Source organism: Mustela nivalis, assembly GCF_964662115.1.
Source record: "Mustela nivalis genome assembly, chromosome: 7".
NCBI lineage: Eukaryota > Metazoa > Chordata > Mammalia > Carnivora > Mustelidae > Mustela > Mustela nivalis.
In genome coordinates this window covers 79,077,804-79,100,799 of record NC_139026.1, presented here as the reverse complement: position 1 = coordinate 79,100,799, position 22,996 = coordinate 79,077,804, and the positions used below count along the sequence as shown (strand labels likewise).

Sequence of the window (22,996 nt, the reverse complement as noted above, 5' to 3'; positions counted from 1 at the left end):
TCTTTTTCCAGCTTTGCATGTTTTTCTCTATTTTGCTCGCTCCAAAAATACCCTGCAAGAGCTGCCAAGTCCCAATGCCTTTCTGATGAGTTTTCTCCCAGGATTTTCTGGCAGTATTTCCTGTTCATGGGGGCCTGGAATCTCAACAGCCAGAGCCTCAATTTTAAAACTCAGAGTCTTTCCAAAGGTATAATAGCCATTTTTGTCTCCTTAACAAAGGAAAACTAGAATACTTACATGTAAAGGACAATTTTGCTAGACTTTAGAATGGTGAAAACCTCTCCACTCATTGCATTATCTAGAAAGTGTTCCTTAAAAAAATAACAGAGGGGCGCCTGGGTGGCTCAGTGGGTTAAAGCCTCTGCCTTCGGCTCAGGTCATGATCTCAGGGTCCTGGGATCAAGCCCCATATCGGGCTCTCTGCACAGCAGGGAGCCTGCTTCCCCCTCTCTCTCTGCCTGCCTCTCTGCCTACTTGTGATCTCTGTCCGTCAAATAAATAAATAAAATCTTTTAAAAAAATAACAGAAACAGTGTATTTAAGAAAATGGAAAAAAGTGGCCATTTGGTACCAAAAAATTAAAAAAAAAAAAATCCCACTCAACACAAGGTAAAAGTCCATCAATGAGAAACTGGTTCATGAAATAGGATCTAGGTGCACACTGGGAAATTACACTGTCATTAAAAATGTTATGAAATTTTACATTTGTCAGCACAATAAAAGAAAACATATAAAATCTGCTCATAAAATTATCAGTATTATCCCATTTCTGCAAAAAATAGAAAATATATAGTATATGCCACAGGTAAGTACACACATAGAAATTCAGGGGAAAAAATCAAAATGTTTATTTCCTTCTTTATCCTTTTACCTATATATAAATAGCTCTATATATCAGATACACAAATCTACATATTTGAATTTTTATAATGTACTGTCTTTGTAATTTAAAAAAATACAAAATGTGTTTCCTCATATTAAAAAATGGTGCACCCCTTACCGTTTTGTTCTAACAGAGTCGACAATGCATTTGCAGATGCCTGGAAGACTTCTTTTGATGAAGAATGCATCAGCATGGAAAGCATCACTTCCCTATGAGCTGGGAACCTTTCACAAATTCAATCACAGTATTAATGGTAATCTTTTTAATAATTAGTTCAAAATTCATGTATTGTCTAATCTAACAACAAACAGAGACATATAAACAACATTTGAATCTACCTCCACTTATAAGAGTGAATTATAATTAAATTGTTTTATATTTAAAAGATAGTTCAAGGGGCACCTGGGTGGCTTAGTGGGTTAAGCCTCTGCCTTCCGCTCAGGTCATGATCTCAGGGTCCTGGGATCGAGCCCTGCATCGGCTCTCTGCTCAGCAGGAAGCCTGCTTCCCCCTCTCTCTCTGCCTGCTGCTCTGCCTACTTGTGATCTCTCATTTTCTGTCAAATACATAAATAAAATCTTTAAAAAAAAAAAAGATAGCTCAAATCCACTAAATACTAATAAATCAGTATTTCTCTCTCTCTTCAAATCTGATAAGCAGTAGGGGGGTAAGGCTCAGCCAGTATATAAAGAGATATTAAGAGTAAAAAAAAAAAAAATGAAGTGAGAAAAAGAAGATAATAGAAATAAGAAAAGAAAAAAAAGCATCAGGAGTTTTAAAAGTGCAGAGCATAATATATTTTCTTTTAATAAAGTATTTGTTTTATAGTTCTCCTATGGATATTGAGGAATCAGTGTACTGTGAGCTGAGATTTATAAACTGCACCATGAACCTAACCTCTTAAAAAGATTGCTCAAAGTAGATTATGATGCTGATTTAACATACAGCTTTCAAAAGAATTACTGTTTCCTTCCAAAATGGAGATATATAATTAAATAGCATCTGTGTTATTAATTCTCTCCAGGTTGGCAATGGGTCACGATACAAACAGATTTTCAGGATTTGAGATGTAACCTATTACTATTTAAGTTTCCAAGATAAGTCATTCAAAAGTCATTAAAAGCAAGAGCATACCCAGGGAAAACATAAGCATTTCCATAAAGCAGAAAGGTTCGCGGCCATGAAATAACCCTGATATACACAAAACTCCTGTCTACACTTGGTTTCTTTGAGAAAGAGGGCTGGTTTTATGAGGCTTGACTTACACTCCTTTAGAAAGCCTCCTTGAGAGCTGACACTTACAAATATCCCTCTCAAGAGAAGTCAGGTCAAGGTCAACAATGCAACGTCAAGTGAGGAATCACTAAGGAGGCCTCTGACCACATTTCATTCCCAATATTGACAACCTGCTAGCTAGTCACTGGAACAGAAAAGGTCACAGATGGCTCTGCCATTTCTGTCACCTGACGTTAATTAACATAGCATTTTTAAATGATCAGCTAGAAAACCAATAGATTTTTTTCTCAGTGATTCCTAACTTCTGAATGACTCATTAGATAGCAACTCTCCAACTCATCAGGGATCAAAATATTGTATATACACTACTATTTTGTGTCAGCACTTGAAACATATAGGCCTATATAAAAAATATTTCTAACAATAAAAGTGGCAGTTACAATATTTTATATGGATCAATTAAAAATGTAACAAAAATTTTCTATCATATAAAATCAAAACTACTGACTGGCCATCTTCATCTCCAATCTTCTCATGTAAACTGCTCTGGTACATAATGAGATTGTTAAGGGCCCAGCATGCAGCCTCCTGGATCAGGGGAGAAAAAAGAAATCTGTCAAAACATATATGATTGCACAAGCATAATTTTGAATAACTATAATATTTATGAAGGAGTCCAACCTGCACATGCTTGTTCTTTCTATGCCATGTCAATGCTTTGTAACAGGCTTCCAACCAGAACAATTTATCCTCTTCCTCATCATCATTCTCCTGATTCTCATTCTTTTCCTCTAAGTCTTGATTTAAGAAGATGGTCTCAGCTTGAAAAAAATATCAGTATATGACTTACTTACAGTTTGAATGACCATTGTGAAGTCTGTATTTTGAAACATTATGACCAAATTGAGGTATTCCTTAGTTGTGGCCTTAGTTCATTATATAAATATATAACACACCTCAGAATACTGCTATTCCATCAAATGAGGAAGAGACTACCAAACAAATCTAATAGACTAAAGGAAGATTAATTGGGATTAGCTGCCCAATAACAAAGTATTTACTCATCTACAAAGTGGGAAGGGTATACTTATCACAACTGTTAGTTCCCTTGAAAGTATCTTCTATTAGAGAATGGATTACATTAGGACAGAGAAGCCATTTAATGATTTCCTTCTCCAAATATGATTTTGTTATAATGATGCCTTTTATAATGTTCACAATTAAGATCAAATGCAGCTGTAAGAATTTCCTTTTGAGTATAGTTACTTACTGAGGAGCGCTAAACAGCTGAGTGCTGCAATCTGTAACGTGGCGTTCTCTGAATATCGCTGCACGGCTTTCACCACAAACTCATGTACCTCGTTTAACACCAGAATATTAAAAAAATTACCTAAAAGGTAAGTGAGAGATTAGCTGAATTCTCATCCGTGGAACTTAAATTACCTTGAATTATACAACAGCACTTAGATCAATAAATATGAAGTGTGAATATTTTTTAATAACATTAGATATATATTAATTTAATTAAGATAGCTTAATATGATTGCATAAAGGTTTGAAACTTTATTTCATGAAGTCATTTAATTATCTTAGACAATGGAACTGACAGAGCAAAAATAGTGATATGTTTGGATTACATTAACTTTGTGTTCTTTCACTCCTTCTCATGTCATTATCATATAAAACAATGAGGTATCTGTTATGCATGGGACTACAGTATTCGTTGTACAAAATAGCTTGATTTCCTAGAGGGAGGAAACCTCCCTTGTTACTAATCACTTTTGCTGAACCCTTCTTTCACTTAAAGAAATGCTGCTCAGAAAATTCATTGGCACATATTACTTGATCTTATCTGTGATGATCCGAGGAAAATAAAATAATAAGAGAATACTTCACTCCTTCCAACCCAAACCGGAAGAAGCTCACCCCTTTCTACATTCTCTTTTCTGAGAATCAATACATCACCTAAAAATCTAAATCCTTATGAGGAAAGAATTTGTAAATGATATTCCACATATACATGCCTCCTTTCATTTAAGCTTATTTTAACTTGTGAACAGTCAACAGTTTCCTTCTAGAAGTAAAAAGGAGGGGCGCCAGAGTGGCTCAGTCATAATCAGGTCATGATCTGGGGTCATGATCTCAGAGTCCTGGGATCAAGACCCTTGTTGGGCTCCCTGTTCAATGGAAAGTCTGCTTCTCCCTCTCCCTCTGCACCCCTCCCCCAGCTTTGTGTGCATGCTATACTCCTATTTAGCTGTAAGTGTAATTAAGTGTAATGTAATGTAATTAAATGTAAATAAATTAAGTATAAGTGTAATTAAATGATCCTTGAGACACAAAGCCAGGATTGGAAAAGATCCTATATTATGAAAAGCCTAAAGCCCACACTAAATAGTAATCAATGGCTTCAAAATCAAAAGGCAGTTTAATTAGGTATAGCTCTTCTTTATCGACAACTTTGTATGTTCTTGCCTCTCTCACATTCACCCACGAAACAGACATACTCCCCGCCCTTAATGATCTCTAGTCTTGGAAAGTTATTTCAAAAGATTCTCTTCTACTTTTACCAATTTATCTAAACTTGGATTGTCCCTTCACCTTCTTTTCCCCTACCATGCCACTGCCAACAACTGCTCTACTGTTGACCAACTGTGTGATTCTGGGCAAATACCAGTGATATTGACCTTCTCCTACTTTCAGAAAATTTATATGAAATTTCACAGAGAATGCAGCACCTGGGTGGCTCAGTTGTTAAGCGTCTGCCTTGGCTTCAGGTCATGATCCCAGGGTCCTGGGATCCAGCCCCATATTGGGTTTTCTGCTCAGTGGAAGCCTGCTTCTCCCTCTCCCACTCCCCCTGCTTGTGTTCCCTCTATCATTGTGTTTCTCTCTATCAACTAAATAAAGTCTTTAAAAATATATTTAAAAAAAAGAAAATACACAGCAAATTATATAAGGCCTTCAAATGCATTAAACCCATAATTAGGTTACATAATTTGACAAAATGCTAAATACTTATTCATTGGCTTGGGGTTTTTATTTTAATTAGGAAGAGAAAATTAAGCTTTTCCTGAAACAGTGAAAAGGCAATAAATTCTCTAGTCACTACATAGGACATATAATAATGTATTAAGACATAAATGAGGAAAAAAAGAAAAGCACCCTTATCTGAAGATTAAGCTAATGGATTTTTAATACTGGATCACATTAACTCTAAAGAGAAAGCAGGGAAAAGATGTAGCCCAGAGTAGTTTTACCAGCAATGGTAATGACTTATTGGTTGGGGAATTCTTCTGCTTTGTGCTACATTTTTTGTACATGTCAGACTTTATTCTTTTGTGTATATATTGATACAGTTATACTTTACATATACCATTAACAATAAGATAAGACTTCTCTTACATTACGCACATCAATTTTTGCCACTGCTTTTAAAATTCTAAGCATGGCAGAACAGTTTGCTATTTTACAATATTTCCATCAGTGTATGTCAATATGCTACTTAACAACATACAATATACATATGCTATGTATACTTAAATCATATGGACCATGATAATAAATTAACCAAGAATTATAACTCACCTAATGTAAGTCTATGGAGCAAGCAACAACTCACTTCTTGAATCTTTTCATTGACAGGGAATGTTTTCATGGCTTCTACCACAATATTATAACACCTGACATTGCCACTCATGAGGACTTCAACATTATTGCCTAAATTTAAAGAAATAATAATTATCCAAAGGTAGTAATTTCCCATCTGAAAGAGACATACAAAAACCTCTTGTACATTTTGTAAATAAATGTCAGCGTAAAGGCTGTACTTCCAAATTTAAGTATCATGTTCTGTCAAATAGCTGTAAAAACCACTATGCTCATTCTCATATAATAGGATTTAGGACTCTTCTCTAGCATTAAGGGATAACTGAGAGTGCGTTTATGTAAGTCTGAAAATGTAATGTCTTGGCCGTAAGTTTTCAAATAAGTGAATTTGGAGCCTATTCCTTAATGAGGCACTACTCCATTGGATAATGCATTGCTCCTTTTACTGACCCAACAAAAAGAAAATCAAAATCATGTCACATAACAGAACAGCTGAAATCAGCTATGACTTATTTCCTGCCCTTTCCTAAAGCACAGCAGAAGAGCAGCCAGCGTCCTGGGCTGCAAAACCAAGCTTCCTGAAGGCTGAGGTAGATGGGAAGAAGCATGGAGGAGGCTGGGAACACGAGACTAAGGCAGTTGGTCAACAGAAAGACTGAGTGTATGGGCCCATGTGAAAAACTAATTTACATTTCTAAATGAAATGTGGATTATTAAAACAAACAAAAGAAAGTGTTTACAAAACATTTTTCTATCTTTTTTGGCGTAACCAAACTAACTAGCAGTCTTTCCAAAAATGTATTTTTAATGTTTAAGTTGTATTTTAAAGAGCACTGAGCATAGGAAAATGTGTTAAAATGAAAGGAAACAGCCTCTGAAAATAATTGTCTGCTTTCACGCAGAATAGCAGACATGAGTTGCCCTAAGACTCAAAATCCAAAATCATTCAATTAGACTCAGTGTTTAAAACATTTCATTTTTCTTATTTTCAGTTGCTACTTTCTTTGACCTTTGCATTCTGAATCAACACATTTTTCACTGCAGTTATGTCAGATGTGGGTGGAAAACAGTGAATTTCAAAGCAGCCAGCCCAAAACAAATAAATAAATGTATAAATATAGCTGAGGAAAAATAAAATGAAAAATATATTCAGTTTGTTGACAGTGGATGACTCGGAAATTTTAAAGTATGTCCATTCTCTGTAACAGTGCAGCCCCATCTGCTTTCAAATGTTCAATTTCCCATGGATAAGAAAATGATGGATTTCATAACAATCACAAAGAAAGAGCATCCTTTCACAATAGGATTGAGTTTTTACTGAAGACTCACATCAGACTTCCATGTCTGAAACCATGTTGCATATTATACTTACTACACTATAGTACAAAGGTAGGAAGTACAAATTACATAACACTGTTGATATCTTTACACTTACTACATACTAGGTACTATTCTGCATTTTTCAAATTATTTAACCATTTAATCCTCACAACTTCACGTGTGAGAAGATGAAAACATCACAAAATAAATGCGTGTGTATATCCTGTACGAACTCACATAGGTAATCCATGAAATGCGAAATGCTCATGTACACTTATAAAACAAAAGTAGTAAATTCAGAAGCATGATTTTGTCACTGTTAATATACACAGCAAATTAATTCCTTCTTATCTGTACTTTTTTTTGTGATAAAAGTGCCTAGATTTCAAGCATCAAGAAAATGCTAAACAAGAATCAGTATAAAGTTCAAACTTCATCCTGTGGTTTTGTCAAGCCCTTCAAGATCTGCTTGTTTCCAGTCTCATCCACTGACTGTCATCAAGCCCTGGCCCCCACCTCCCCTAAATAACACACAAGCAGACGCTTGGGGCTGGACATAGGCACGTGTACACACATGCACGCGCACACACACTCTTGTTTATTAAACTACTTTTATCTTCTTTTTTTCATTATTATTTCTCTTAATTTAATTTCAATTAATTAACCTGTTAAGTGTAATATTAGTTTCTGAGGTAGAGTTCAGTGTTTCATCAGTTGTATGTAACACCCAGTGTTCATTACATCATGGGCATTCCTTAACATCCATCACCCAGTTACACCATCCCTTCACCCCCTTCCCCTCCAGCAACTTTCAGTTTGTTTCCATGATTAAGAGTCTCTTGTGATTTGTCTCCCTCTCAGATTTTGTCTTGTTTTATTTTTCCCTCCCTTCCCCATGATCCTCTGTTTTGTTTCTTAAATTCCACATATGAGTGAGATCATAATGATGATTGTCTTTCTCTGATTGTCTTATTTCGCTTAGTGTGATTCCCTCTAGTTCCCTCCATATTATTGCAAATGGCAAGATTTCTTTGTGTGTGGGGGGGTAAGTAGTATTCCATTGCATATATATATATATATATATACCACATCTTCTTTTTTTTTTTTAAGATTTTATTCATTCATCTGACACAGAGAGATAGTGAGAGAGGGAATATAAGCAGGGGCTGTGAAAGAGGGAGAAGCAGACTCCCTGTCGAGCAGGGAGCCCCATGTGGGACTCGATCCCAGGACCCCAGGACCATCACCTGAGACGAAGGCAGATGCTCAGCCACTGACCCACCCAGGCACCCAATATTCCACATCTTCTTTATCCATTCATCTGTCAATGGACATCTTTGTTGGGCTATTGTGGACATTGCTGTTACAAACATTGGAATGCACATGTCCCTTCAGACCACCACATTTTTATCTTTGGGGTAAATATCCAGCAGGGCAATTACTGTCATGTAGGGTAGCTCTATTTCTAACTTTTTGAGGAACCCCCATACTGTCTTCCAGAATGGCTGCACCAGTTTGCATTCCCACTAACAGTATAAGAGGGTTCCCCTTTCTCTGCATCCTTGCCAACATCCATTGTTCCCTGTCTTGTTAATTTTAGCCACCTGACAAGGGTAAGGTGGTATCTCATTGTGGTTTTTATATGAATGTCCCTGATGCCAAGGAATGTGGAACATTGTTTCATGGGTCTGTTGGCCATTTGTAGGTCTTCTTTGGAGAAATGTCTGTTCGTGACTTTTGCTCATTTCTTGACTGGATTATTCTTTGGATATTGAGTTTGATAAATTCTTCATAGATTTCAGATACTAGCTATTTTTATCTTCTCGAAGGCACTATACTCTCTCTTGCTCCAGGATCTTGACATAAAACAATGCTCACTGCCTGGGACGTTCTGTAAGCACTTCACCCCAGGCATCCCTACACATGAAGCTCTCATCCTTGAAGTCTCTTCTAAGAGACATTGCCTCCCTTCTTGTATTTCTCATAACCCCAGGTACTTCTGCCAATACTTGCCTTTTAATACATTGTAGTCACCTATATTGTCCATATCTGGTATAGTACCATGGGCTCTGAGAAGGCAAGAAACTTGTCTATATATTCCATTACTGTTTCCCAGCACCAAGTCCTGAGCCAGCTGTAGTATAGTATCAATAAATAATAAATAAATAAATAAATGGGATTCCCATCTGCAAGTTTCTACATAATAAAAAATATTTTTAAAATGTACTCAGAAAGGAGATATATTATAATTTTTCATATACAAAAAAGAAATCATGCACATGGGGTACTTACAAGGAATTGCTAGGGAATGTAAACAGTGCAGGACGTGAAGCACAATTTCCTCTTCATCTTTAAAATTTTTTAATGCATTGAGCAAGATAATATAATCTTTATTCTCAACAAATTCGGTCAGCTGCTCCTCAGAAACTAGAAGGATGAGAGACAAAATACTGAAAAGGCTTAAAGATGATATAAAAATTTAATTACTTAAAAACACAATATTCATGTTAATTGTATGAGACACAGTAAATACAACAGACAGAATTAAAGATGCATATTTCAGCAAAACTCTTCCTAAAGATTTTATAATGGGGGGAAAAGCTACTGAGATTAAAAGAATTTCTTTTTAATCTATATTAGTTTAGTGTTTTAAAAAATGTAAAAGTGTTAGTGACCAAACAATCCTCAGAAAAACAAAGTTATTTATAATTTCCTTTGGGAAACTGACCAATGACTAATAAAGATACCCTTCTGCAAGTGAATAGATCACAATACTTAAAAAGGAGTGGTTAATGGTACACTGTTGAAAGGCAGCTCAGTTCAAAAGGGGTGAACTTCAGCAGAGGACAAGTAATTGGACTTTGAAGTACTCTCTCTCAATGGCCTTGATTTCATCAGAAATTACTATAAATTTTCATAATTAAATTCTTTGTAATCAAGCCAATGAGTTCCATTTGGAGTCATTTTATTGGGTGGGTAGCTCAAAAACATGTATACAAATCTGGTCTTTTGTAACCTGAGAATGGCACAGACAAAAATGCTGGAAAACATTATAATCAGCATTACTTTTTTGTTTTTCAACTTGATATCAATGATATGATATAAAATGACATGAAATTGGTTAGGTTCTTCTAATAAGTGAGGAGTATCATGGAACTTTCTCGTTTTATTGAGCAGTTTCCACAGTATACTTTCAAATTTTGAAAATTCACTCTACAGGTGCTAGTAAGTCCCAGGGAACTTGATAGTCCTAGAAAACTCAGAAATTTTTTCTACTCTATTTATAATCAAAATGTTGTCAGTACTGATACTATTTCTACTGAATAAGAGCTCCGTTTTAACATTCCCTGGTCCTTCTCCATATGTCTTGGATGGGTCCCATCTGGTCAGAGAGCCTTTCTTCCATGAATAAGAATGTGCCCTTAAACTGCAACACAGAAGATGACAGACCTGTGAGACCATGGAACCTCAAACTCAATTCTGCCAAGTTCTTATCAAAAGCTTAGTTAGTTGCAAGACAAACTGTTTATAGAAGATATCCCGAAAGACGTGCTGTTCCTTGAGTCTCCATTCACAGTAAACCCTCTTCTCTGCCAAACCTGATCATCAGAGCTGGGATCCAGGCCCATGCTGTTCCGACACTTGATAGAGTCTCTCTCATTGAATACACTTTATACTCCTTATAAAACGTGTGTACTCTATCTTCTCATCCAGGGAAGCCCGAAAGAGTTATTTTCCCAGGTCTCCCACGACCCTGATCACTCCTCCTGATAAATGGGTTTATTTTTATCTCAAGTAACTTTGTAACAGGCGACGTTTAACTCTTCTTGGCTTGATAGGAACCAGAGAAACAGATTTCTGGTCCATGCCTTGACAACTATACAGGACCTGAAGTAACTAGTAAATTATTTTACATTATTTTTACATTACTTTCCCTTCACGCATTTCCTCGTCCACTTCTTTCTCTAGTGTATTGTAAGTAGCTGTAAGCTGTTTAAAGTATTTTTGAAATGAGGCAAGAATTAAATAGTAGATGTTGATCTGTTCAATTCCTGGAGCTGCCAGAAACTCAGGCGGCAAACTGACATAGAGATAGAGCCCATGTAAGTTATTCTTATCCTAAACCTCCAGCACTACTGGTTCTCATAATGATGCAGAAAGAGCTCTCGGAAAATGGTGCTAAATTGACTGCAGTGGTGGTGACTAGCTCTGTGCCCACAGGGCAGGTTGCTTGTGTCACTTCTCTGAGCTATTCCCTCATCAAGCCAGTGGTAGGACTAATAGTTCCAACCAACTCCAAAATTACATGATAATCTCTGTTATCCATCTTAGTCCCATGAGATAAAATACATATTTGTCTTTTTCCTAAGGGACACTCTGCAAACCTCCTGGTTCTTTATACAGAGCCTTTAGCAATTTCTAAAATCCCTGAAGATGACTCAACATCATAAATCCAAATTTAATCTATGCTTTGACTTCACAGTTTTATTTTTTCTTTCTTAACACCTACACATCCAGTTTGCAAAGTGAACCTTAAGTCTTGTTAAGCAATGGAAGAAAGTCTACTACAATTGCATAATTTGTAACCCATGAATGAAATTCATTCCACAAAACAAGCAATATTTCTGAATTAACCCCATTATTTATCCTTGACTGACAGCCCCCACTTCTTCATAAATAGTAAAATTTTAGATATCTTATTATCATAATTATATTCCACTTTTCCCTTGCTTCTTATATAAATATGAAAATCGAGAATATGACATTTTTAAATACCTCTTTCAAACAGCACATGTAAAGCTTTGCATCCAAGTTTCTGGACTTCATCATTGGCTGAAAATGTGCGCATGGCATCAAAAATTAACAAGAAAATATCACTTTCTTCGTCCAATATCAGCAAAGTGATTTTGCCTATTTTGAAAAGAACAAAATGCCCCAGATAAACAGCTGTTTTAACATTTAGTGTGTTGATTTTTACATGAGAACTATGAATGGTTTATGGACTCTTCTTTTTGATAAACCACTTAATTACCCCAGAGAGACCTATCAACTTCTGTGATCTTTCTAAGTGAAATTAATTCCCAGTACACTTTACTATAAGTCTATATTCCTAATCAACACCTGTAGCCAAGGCCCTTTGCTCTAAACTCCTGAAACATATTACTATCTGCTTCTTAGACAACACTACCTGCATATTCCATAGGCACCCTTTAGCTAGCCTTCTTCTGTTCCCTGTCAACCAGCCAACTCTTGGTTTTGGCTCAGGTCATGATCTTGAGTCATGGGATCAAGCCCCGCCCCTGGCTCTGCACTCAGCACAGATTCTGCTTTGGATTCTCTGTCTCCCACCAGCTTACACACTCTCTCTCTCAAATAAATAAGTAAAATATTTAAAAAATAAAAAAATAAATTGAAATTATTTCTCACATTATTATTTTTTTGAAGATCTTTTATTTGAAAGAAAAAGCACTCATGCATAGTGGGGGGAGGGAGGGAGGCTAAGAATCTTCAAGGAAACTCCTCACTGAGAGTGGAGTCTGAGGCAGGGCTGATTTCCACAACCCATGAGTCTGTGACCTGAGTGGAAATCAAGAGTCCAGCGCTTAACCATCTGAGACATCCACGCACCCCTCTCACACTAATTTTTATTTCTTTCCCTGTCCTGTCCAATGCAGGAGCCACTAAGCACATGTGGCTTTTTAAACTTAAATTTAAATTAGTTTAAATTAAATAAAATTAAAATTTGGTTTCCCTCATTTCACATGTTCAATAGCCATATATGGCTACTTGCCATGACACTGAAAGGTCTTCATTGCAAAAAGTTATATTGGACTGTGCCCTTCTATGTTATAAAAATTTTGCCTCATCTGCCTTAGAGTTCTCCAGAGGCCAGCACAACAGTAAATGCCCAATAACTATTAAATCCATTAATTAACAAGCCAAACAATGAAAACAACCTACAAGTTAACGTTTAATGAGTATCTGAGATGAACTTCAAACACATTAAAAACCTCCCTAACAGTGCAAAATTCTCAATGTTGGCTGAAAGATATTAAATTAACCAGTCTCTTCAAGACATATTTCCCAATTTCCTAATTTCCTCCAATCAAATTTCCTAATTGTCTGCACATTGCTGATTTCAATATATTATAGTGTTGGGAGAATTTTCCAATTCATTAACTTTCAGTTTCCTGGAAAACCACTCCCTATCATTGTGATTAGCTCTCCTGTGAGCAGCCTTTCTTCTCAGAACTTACATAATAGCAAGTGTCCATCCCAGCAATGATCATAACTGTTGCATCATACCAAGACTTTTTGTTTTCAGGTCAATAATCCTCCAAGCAGAAGTGTCCTCAAGGAAAAAACCTGATATGTGGACTCAGACCCTCGTTCTACTACTTACAGGCGGAGGCAACTTCTTCGTGCTTCCACGTCCCTCACTAGAAAACTGTGATCAAATACCCATCTCAAGAGATGTTTTGCAGATTACATTTTTAAAAACATGTGAAGTATTTTACAGGTGAAGCAAGTATTCAAGAAACAATGCTATGTTTTTTTTAAAATAGTACTATTATGTCATACCCCAGAACATACAGAAAACATATCAAGATATATAATGCAGAAAGAGATAATAATGACAAGGACCTGTACAGCCAACAAGCAAATAGGAATATGATGCATGGGACCAGATTTTAGGAGCAAAGCTGGGAAGAGAAATCAGGATTGGTAATAATATATAAAGGTGATGCTTAAGGCCAAGATATTTGGTGGCATTTTTTTTTAAAGATTTTATTTTTTATTTATTTGACAGAGAGAGATCACAAGTAGGCAGAGAGGCAGGCAGAGAGAGAGGAAGGGAAGTAGCCCCCTGCTGAGCAGAGAGCCCGATGTGGGACTCGATCCCAGGACCCTGAGACCATGACCTGAGCCAAAGGCAGCGGCTTAACCCACTGAGCCATTGGGTGGCATTTTTGAGGGAAAAAGAATAAAGAAAAGAGATAAGGAGAGGGGCCCCTGGGTGACTCAGCTGGTTAAGCGTCTGACTCTTGCTTTCAGTTCAGGTCACCATCTCAGGGTCATGAGATCAAGCCCTGCATCAGGCTCTGTACTCAGCATGAAGTCTGCTTGTTCCCCTACCTTTGCTCCTCCCTCCTCTCCTTCTGCTCCTCCCCCTACTCACTCATGCTCAGGCTCTTGCACTTTCTCTCTCTCTCCCTCGCCCCCTGTCCCTCCCTCAAATGGATAAATAAAATCTTAAAAAAAAAAAAAAAGAGGAAAAACAGAAACAAAGAATTTTGGAAATCACTGATATTTAAGTCACATTATATTCTTATATTTTAAAAAGACATTAAAACACATTTGATCAGTGGTTTAAAATACTTTTTAAATTTGAGTCAATATTAAAAATATGCATATGCATGTATTACCTGAAGTTAGAAGGAGATCTAAGGCCTTCAGCCCAACGGTTAATAGGTTTACATTGGCATTATGAACTGTTAGCATTTTAAGAATAAGTCTGTAATTAAAAACAGAAATCAAGGTAAGAGGGAATTATCATACCTAAATGTTTGCTTTTTTTAGGTATTGTGCTTCACTCGCCTATATTTTTATTCAGCTCATTGTATTTCATTCTCTAAACTGAAGCTTTTGTGCATTTTTCTTCCATTAAAACTGAGCCAAACTTACAACAATTAAGAGGGAAATATTATGTCTCAGTTAAAAAGTTAAAACTTTTTCCTCTGAATATTCAAATTCAATTAATTACTTTCACCCAACTCCATATCTAAACTATCATGAGGAATTATATACATCAAGAGATCAAGCCCATTTTTATATCTGATATAAACTTGTGAATTATGCTATGCATGTTGATATATTAAAATATAGAGAGATGCAATAAAAATGTTAGCTTGTACATATAAATTAAGAACCCATATGAATATTTAAATTATTGATTTTTACTCTTTTTGAAAGAGAAATTGACAATATTTTATCATAGTGAAGCTAGTACATCACAATATTCAGTTAGTTCAAATTCATTTAATTTCTCTCTGAGTTAACCGTATCTAAAATATACCATCTTTAGTCTATTTCTACCTAGTGATGGTTAGCTTTACATCACTTGAAGAAGACAGAACCTGGAGACATCCACAGATTCCCTAGAAACATGGCCTCCATTGGCAAGGTGAGGAACTGAGAGGCCCTGTCCTTCTGGTCTGTCAATTCTCTTCCAATCCACGTTGCCCTACCTGTCCCTGCATCATACCCACTATTCCTGACTTCATCTCCACATGAGATTTCTTCTTTAGCACTGTAAACCTTTGGTGGGAAAAAGTCCTTGAATACAGGGAGATTATGTTTTTCAGTAACGTTTGCTGGGAATGATCTAATATACTCCACGACAGAAAGCAGTGTGTTGTCTATCTTGCTCACAGCACTTCAGGCCTAAAGTAGGAGTATAATAAATATTTGATGAACAGGGTGAATGAATGAATGAATGAGCAAACGAGCGAATGCATGGCCAAATGAATGAATGAGTGCATGAGACTTCCTACAGAAATGTTTACATAATTTAATTTGAACGGTGGGTTTCTACTAGGATATGACTAGATGAGTTTTTTTTAAACTCCCTAAGTTTACAGATTGCTAACCTTTGGGGACTTTGGAAATCCTCAGCCAAACCAAGGAACACACAACATTTCGATTCCTATTTACAGTTATATTTCATATCATTCCTCCTTAAACGCTGCATTTAATGCAGCATTTAGAAGTGACTCATAGAGTTTCAGAAATTGTTTGGAGATGACAACATACATTAACTGTAAATATGCTCTTTTCAAAACACTCTTTAAGTCATGGAAACTGAAGAACAGCAACGTATTAAACGTCAAAGATGGAAAAACAAGCACAGATATTCTCACCTATGAACAAACAATTTAAATTTGTTTAAATTGCAATTATGGTGACACTAATAAACAATACAAAGATGTAAAATTTAATTTTGTCCAAAATATGTTTTCCTACAAGCTATATGTCATTGGAAGCAATAGGTATTCATTTTTCTGGGGTAAAGAAAAGTCACAGTAGGTATAAATAACACCTAAAATTAATAAGAAAAGGTAAATTTTAAATGTTAAAGGAAAAAGTTATAAAAAATGATTTTCCTGGAAACACATTTTTCTTCAGAAAACTTTTTTCTTAACTAATTATGGCTAAAGAAGTGGTCTCATCTATAAAGTCATTATGTTGCAAATTACAGTAACATAGCTGGGAAAACAGCTATCAAGATTTGACTGCAGATGTGCTGAAAGGTAATTTCCTCTTTTTTCTTCATTTTGAAAGCTGTGGTTTAAGCTCATAAATATATATGTGTGAATATCTATATAAATGTACTTTTTTTTCAATGTTCCAAGATTCATTGTTTATGCACTCAGTGCTCCACGCAATATGTGCCCTCCTTAATACCCACCACCAGGCTCACCCAACCCCCACCCCCCTCCAAAACCCTGAGTTTGTTTCTCAGAGTCCACAGTCTCTCATGGTTTGTCTCCCCCTCCGATTTCCCCCAACTCACTTCTCTCCTTCTCCCAGTGTCCTCTATGGTTATTCCTTATGTACTTTTAAAGACGGTAAAGCATAAACTTCTAAATTATGACTTACAGAACTAAATTTTAGACTTACAGTCTAAATTTTAGTGTCCATATATTTTTAAGAACTATTAGTTTGTATCAGTTATACTATTAAAAAGTAAAAAAACTTTTGTTGGTTTGAATTCATAAGTAGTCATCAAAAATCTACAACCTAACCAACTGTATGACTGCATTATTATATTATTAAAATAATAATAGCACCTGACATTCTACCTCAAATGTCAGTTTTCTAACGCAAATAGATAATATACTACTGAACTGAAAGAAAACTCTCTATAAATGTAAGTCACTGACTTGAGAAAAAATATCTGTATTTTAGAGAATTTTACCAGATTTGCTTGAATTACAAATACATGATATATCAAAGGTGGGGTTGTCATATGTATGGATAAACACTTAATGAAGTTTGTTTTTACGTATCTATCATACTTACTGGTGAACCCCAAGTACTTCCCAATCATGTCCAATATCCTGAGGTCCCATTAAGCTTTGCATTGTATTTGGACAGATTTCTATCAATTTGCAAAGAAGTGACCAACCCACCTGAAAGCAAGAAAGGCAAATATTCACATTTTTAAACATGCTAAACAAACATATTCAGTCTCTTCATTCTTACTGGAACAGGTGACTACCTATTTTTAAATAATTATTTTAAAACAAAATGACATCCTAAAATGCCTACTGAGGAAAGCAAGTCATATGTCTAAAATACATCTTTCTCCAAAAACCATACCAAAAGGGCATACAAAAAATATTAGAGCATCCCTGAATGATGAATTTAACAGATGTGCCTATTATCTAAATAAAAGAAATTAAATAAAATGAAACACAAAAAATAGTTTGAGGACACACCAAGATTATGAAGTACAAGATTTTTAAATCACATCTACCTGACAGAATCTCTTCTAAATACTTAAGATTTTAATTGTAGGGAAGGAAATGAAGTGGTTAGGAACAGAGGCTAAAAAAGACTTTTTTAATTAAAAAAAAGAAAAGGAAAGGAATGGAGGGTTAGCTACAGTTGGAAATTTTGATTGTGAAGTAAAGACCGCTCCACAGGTAGGGTAGCTAGAATGACTGGGAGAGAAAAGGAACGGTCTGACCATTGTGACGTCTGGTGCAGGAAAAAGAGAAAGACACTATAAGAAAGGGAGGGGGTAGAATTTCTCAATGGGTCCCTCTAGGTTTCTTTAGAACATCCAAATATGAGTTGATAAGATGTGGACACCAAAAATATCCCTAGACTTTTTCCCACTTCCAAATGAAATATGATCTCACAGATGCCTTGTATTACAACTTTTTTCAGTCTGTTTATACATGATGCCATCTTGAACAAGTTGCTCTTCTGAAAAAAAATGCGATTTTTAAAAATACAACTTTTTAAAAAATATGGCATTTGCATTTCAAACAAGAGATTAAATTCAACTCACTCTTCCTGTTTATATTCCTCTCTAAATTTAAGGAATCTTCCATTCTTTCTATTGTATTACAGAACTAGATTTGATATAATCAGGAATAAAAGAAAACCCAAAGAAAATAAAAAAATGTATAAATATGTATCATCTAGAGATGAATGAAAACGTGTCTAAGTAGGATATGTGATAAACACCGATATATGAAGCCTGACAGCAGCATTCACTGTCAGAATTACCCAGAGAAGGATAAATACAGAAAAGGTAGGACTTGAGCCAGATTTCAAAGGAATGAGAAACGTGGTAATTCAAAATACGGAAATGGAAGCCTCGGGAACTAAGCTGTGAGGAGAGCAAGGTGCCCGGTGGTGAGGACAGTACTGCAGGGCAAGGCTTTTGCTAGACAAGACCTGACGCTGAAGTGGAGCCCAATGATACAAAGCCGAATGACGAGGTGAGCATTTCTGTGCATCCAGTAAGGAATAATAACACAAGTTTGTTGTTTCCAAGAACAAAGAAAGGCTTCTTTACAAGATGAAAATAATTACACAAGATCTCTTTACAATACGATTTCTGAATCTTTTCTGGATTAAGCCTGAATTGCTTTACTCTGTCATTACATCCTTTTACATAATTTCAAACTGCCTGAAAAGGCAGCAATTTCTGACAGCTATTTTTACCTATATTTAAGTAGGACATCCTCCTCCACGTAAGCCGAACAGACACTGACAATCCAGCTGTCATAGAAACCAGCTATTTTCGTGCTTTCATAAAATACATCGAGACTTTCCCCCCCAAGTATTTAAGAAAATAACATTTGGAACAGCTTCCGGTGGGAAATAAATCACAAGTCACAAAGGATGCTCTACGCATTTCTGTACCTGCATGACTGACTCAAGGAGAAAACCTGTTGTGTTTCGGTTGGTGAGGAAGCAGCACCGGTAATTGCTTTGCAAAAGGGCTGAGGTAACTGAGCCTTTATGATTAAACAGAATCACTGGCAGCAGAGCAGAGGGAACAACTGATCCATTAATCTACTCAATTAATAGCTTATCTTTCAGGGAGAAAGTTCCTCTCTCGCCCAGTTATAATACAATTAAATTGGCAGTTTCACGTTATTAGAATTATTCTGGAGATTCAAGCATCTAATTAATGCACAATGGCAAAGAGGCCAGGAGTTAAAGAAAAATTCAGTCACTTTCAGTTATTTCGTTCTCTTACTTCAAAGGTTGAAATTTGTGGATAGAGGTAAGTCATGTAAAATGAGAAGCAGAGAGAAATGATGGGCTGACGGCAGAAAAAGGAAACTCCAAGACAGCGAGTCTAACTACCAGTTCTCAAAAGACTGTCATTTATTACAGAGCATTAGTAAAATGTTAAAAGACCCTGAAAAATACAGACTGGGAGTCTGAAATAAGATGTGAAATAAACTCTGGAAAGAAACCTTAATATTTACTTTTGAATTTACCTTACCCTCTTAAATTCATCATTTGGAAATTTTAATTCAGCACTTCTAACTAACTCAAAATATAAAGCATTAAAGGACATGTATAGTAGTTACACCACAAATATGAAGAAATCTGAAGAAAAAACACACTTTCTTTAAGGGGAGCATTAAAATATCAGTCAAGAGAACCCCTTTCTACATCCCTTTGATAAGACCAGTGATAATGAAAATTGATAACGTAGTTGTAGCTAGCATGGCCACAGGATTTGTAACAAACCACTGTACTGCTTTCTTGCACAAACAGCTTGTGGATTCAGAATGAGTGATGGAAAGAGATTTTTGAAAACATGAAACTTGTACATAAAAACTTGAGTCCTGGCTCTGTCATGAGCTCTATGGTCCTAAATGAGCTACTCGACTCTAAGATTAAAAGTGTCCATAGAGATTTCTGAGAAGGCAGTGAAGTTCCAGTGAGAATCCAATGATGTAATACACACAATACCTTTTGCAGACAATACATGTATGATGCTAAAACGAATAATTCTGTTCTATTAAATAACCAAATCAAAAGACAATTCCTTTTTTTTTTTTGCATACTTTGTCTCTGGTACATGCTGGGCCAAGATACTAAGTGACATTCATAGCTGCTCCAGACAAACATGTCTAGGCTTGGACAGCTTCTAAAACAAAGAATGAAGTGGTGGGTCTGTTCCAGCCTCCCCTGGGTTCTCAAGTTCAGCACAACCTCCTCTGGACCCTACACACCCAAGCCTTCCAAGGATCCTGGGGATACTGAGTGGCACCCAACAGGGGAATTCCCCAACAGGGGAAGCAAGGAATCCAAGGAACAGAGGCTGCCAGACAAGGCACTTCCGAACACCAAAGCAGAAGCAAGGAAGAAGGGATGATGGAGGAGGAGAGCAGCAAACACAATAGGCCAGCTCTCAAACGTGACTCATATTTCATGGGCAAAATTCAGACTCTGGATGCTAAAAGGAACAGTACCTCTATCATGCCTCTCGTCTTTTCATGATTTTGTTTGCTAACTCCCTGAAAATCAATAGTCAGATGGGAAATATTTCCGTGTAAGAAAAATTTAAATAACCATTTATCCCAAATATAAATGTTCTTATATAAAAGAAACTAGGTATATGGTTCACCCAGACTAGACATAGCTGGATACAGAGATGAACATAAAGATGAAGGTAGCTAGACACAGATTCAGAGATCCAGATAATTCTTTCTTCTGTGGAGCTCTCCAGTAAATATTAAGAAACACTGGCTTTCTGCCTACACCTTGAGAGAATTCAAAGTTCAATTCTCTTTCCTTTCAGCACCCAACATGCAAATGACTGATTTCAGTTCTCTAAACCTCAGAAATCTACAAAGGAAGTTAATATATTAGGCAGTAATTTGTTTTGACTGTAAATCATTCTTAACTATCAGCTTAGGACTCTTTTTTTTTTTTTAAAGATTTTATTTATTTATTTGACAGAGAGATCACAAGTTAGGACTCTTTTTTTAAATGTATTTAAGGTATTTGACAAATGTCTGTGTTTCCTATGGTATAGGTTCTAAGTTTCACTTTTATATTCAGTTCATATGAAAAGAGTTGAAAAATACAAATATAAACTTATAGGAGAATAGTAAAACATCACTTTCTTTAGATAATACAAGGTATAGCTAAAGGCCAGAAATCTGTTTTCAAGTTAAAAAAGAAAGAAAGAAACCTTAAACCTATGAGAATTTGCCAGTTACTTCATTTTATTAATTTAATTATTATTAATTTTTATTACTATTAATTATTCTCCTTTCCCAAACTGTTCACAATGGTGTCATCTCTAGGACATGCTGTACATTGGTAAGATTCTTAGAATAATTTGGTTAAATGCTGATGCTGATGAGCTCATCTAGCCAATAAGAGAATTAAATCCCAACCCATGATTATTTACCGCCCACCACCAATCATATCTTGTAGGCGCGTTGTACAAATTTACTCCTACAAAACAATTAAGGAGCACTTAGTGGGCTCTTTTACATCATTAACATTTGATAATGATTTGACAACGCTTCCTTCTTAAAATCACAGTCTGTGGTTTGTGAGGCGGAAAGTCAGAAGCAACCCAGAACTTCTGGGTATATAGAACTGACAGAAAAACATCTATTTCCAAAGAGAAAGGGGGAATGGGCGACATGAAAACAACTCCTTTACCTGCTGCACACTAGCGACTCTCATATACAAGTCCAAGACGATCAACACAGGCACGTGGACTTTTTTGCCTTGAAATAACTTGGAGGCTGGAAAAGAAGGGGGTGAGGGAAAAGAAGCAAAGTCATGATTCACGCACCCCTTCTGGGTCTGAAACAGGGGGGAAGAAGCAAAAGAAGTGAGCGCGAGACCTTCCTAAACTTCTCCGCTCCTTTCTGCCCTAAGGAGTGGAGAGTCTGCGGCTTTCTCAGGAGTCCAGGTTTGTGCAACTCCCAAGTGCGAGGGAGAAAGTTTGCAAAAGAGGCAGGGGTGGGGGCGGGGAGTAGTTTCCTTGCGGATGATTACCGTGGTCGGCGTACGTGAACACCAGCATATCCTCCAGAATTTGGACCAGGGTCTCTATCTGTTTTCCTTCCTGGACATTGTTCAGCCTGACTATCAACTTCTTCAGAGTTTCCTCGTCCTCCTCCTCGCACCCCTGACAGCTGCCACTGGCCATGGTGGACTCTGCTCCAAACCGACCGTGCCTCCCACACGAAGGCCGGCCGCCCGGGGAAGGGGCAGGGGCAGGGGCAGGGGCGCCGCCGCTGCTCGCGGGGACGAGCACAGCTCACCGCCCGCAGCCAGCGCTCCCGGCCGGCCTCATCCGCACCCACGCCCGCCTGTTTATGAGGAAGGCGGCGGCTCCCCGCCCTGCGCTGCCCTCCCTCTCCCCGGCCCTCCTCCTCGGCCTCCTCCTCCCCCACCCAGGCTCCAAAAATGAGCTCAGGGGCCTGCGCGAGGCTCGACCGAGGTGGGGCTGTGCCGGGCACAACCCGGGCGGGCCGGCGGGTCGCGGCTTGAGCCGGGCCGAACCCCGGGGACCGTGACCGTGACCGTGGCCCCCGCGCGGGTGCAGGCCCGCTCCCCGACCCCCGGAGAGCGCCGCCTCCGGGACCGGATCCCGCTCGCCGCGGCGGCGCGGCGGGGAGTCGTGCAGGAAGAAACTGACTCAGCGCGCTCCGCCGAGTCCCCAGGCCCGGATCGCCGCAGCCGTGGCGGGAGAAGGCGCGTGTTCGGCAGCCCCGCGGGCCACCCGCCCCGACCCGCCCGCCTGGGCTCCTCCAGCCACGCCGAGGGTCTGCAAACTAGGAAAAATAAAAAATGAAAGCCTCCGCCTATCTCCAGATCTAAGAATAGAAATCTGGGCGTTGGGAAAGGAGGACACCGCCCAGTTGGCCCCTTTTAGGA

General features: G+C 37.5%; 1 protein-coding gene across 1 annotated transcript in view; it reads right to left on the bottom strand.

The window, feature by feature from the left end:
* LRRK2 (leucine rich repeat kinase 2) overlaps positions 1-22,731 on the bottom strand; it is a 131,945-nt gene extending 109,214 nt beyond the window's left edge. The window contains exons 1-11 of the mRNA XM_082740711.1: positions 22,112-22,731; positions 21,770-21,855; positions 17,132-17,241; positions 14,476-14,564; positions 11,825-11,959; positions 9,341-9,475; positions 5,708-5,839; positions 3,390-3,509; positions 2,801-2,940; positions 2,628-2,707; positions 1,001-1,107 (exon numbers count right to left, since the gene is read on the bottom strand). Of these exons, the coding sequence (XP_082596837.1) occupies positions 1,001-1,107; positions 2,628-2,707; positions 2,801-2,940; positions 3,390-3,509; positions 5,708-5,839; positions 9,341-9,475; positions 11,825-11,959; positions 14,476-14,564; positions 17,132-17,241; positions 21,770-21,855; positions 22,112-22,265 (1,288 nt within the window). The 5' untranslated portion in view covers positions 22,266-22,731. The remainder of the gene's footprint in view (positions 1-1,000; positions 1,108-2,627; positions 2,708-2,800; positions 2,941-3,389; positions 3,510-5,707; positions 5,840-9,340; positions 9,476-11,824; positions 11,960-14,475; positions 14,565-17,131; positions 17,242-21,769; positions 21,856-22,111) is intronic.
* Between the last annotated feature and the right edge of the window lie 265 nt (positions 22,732-22,996).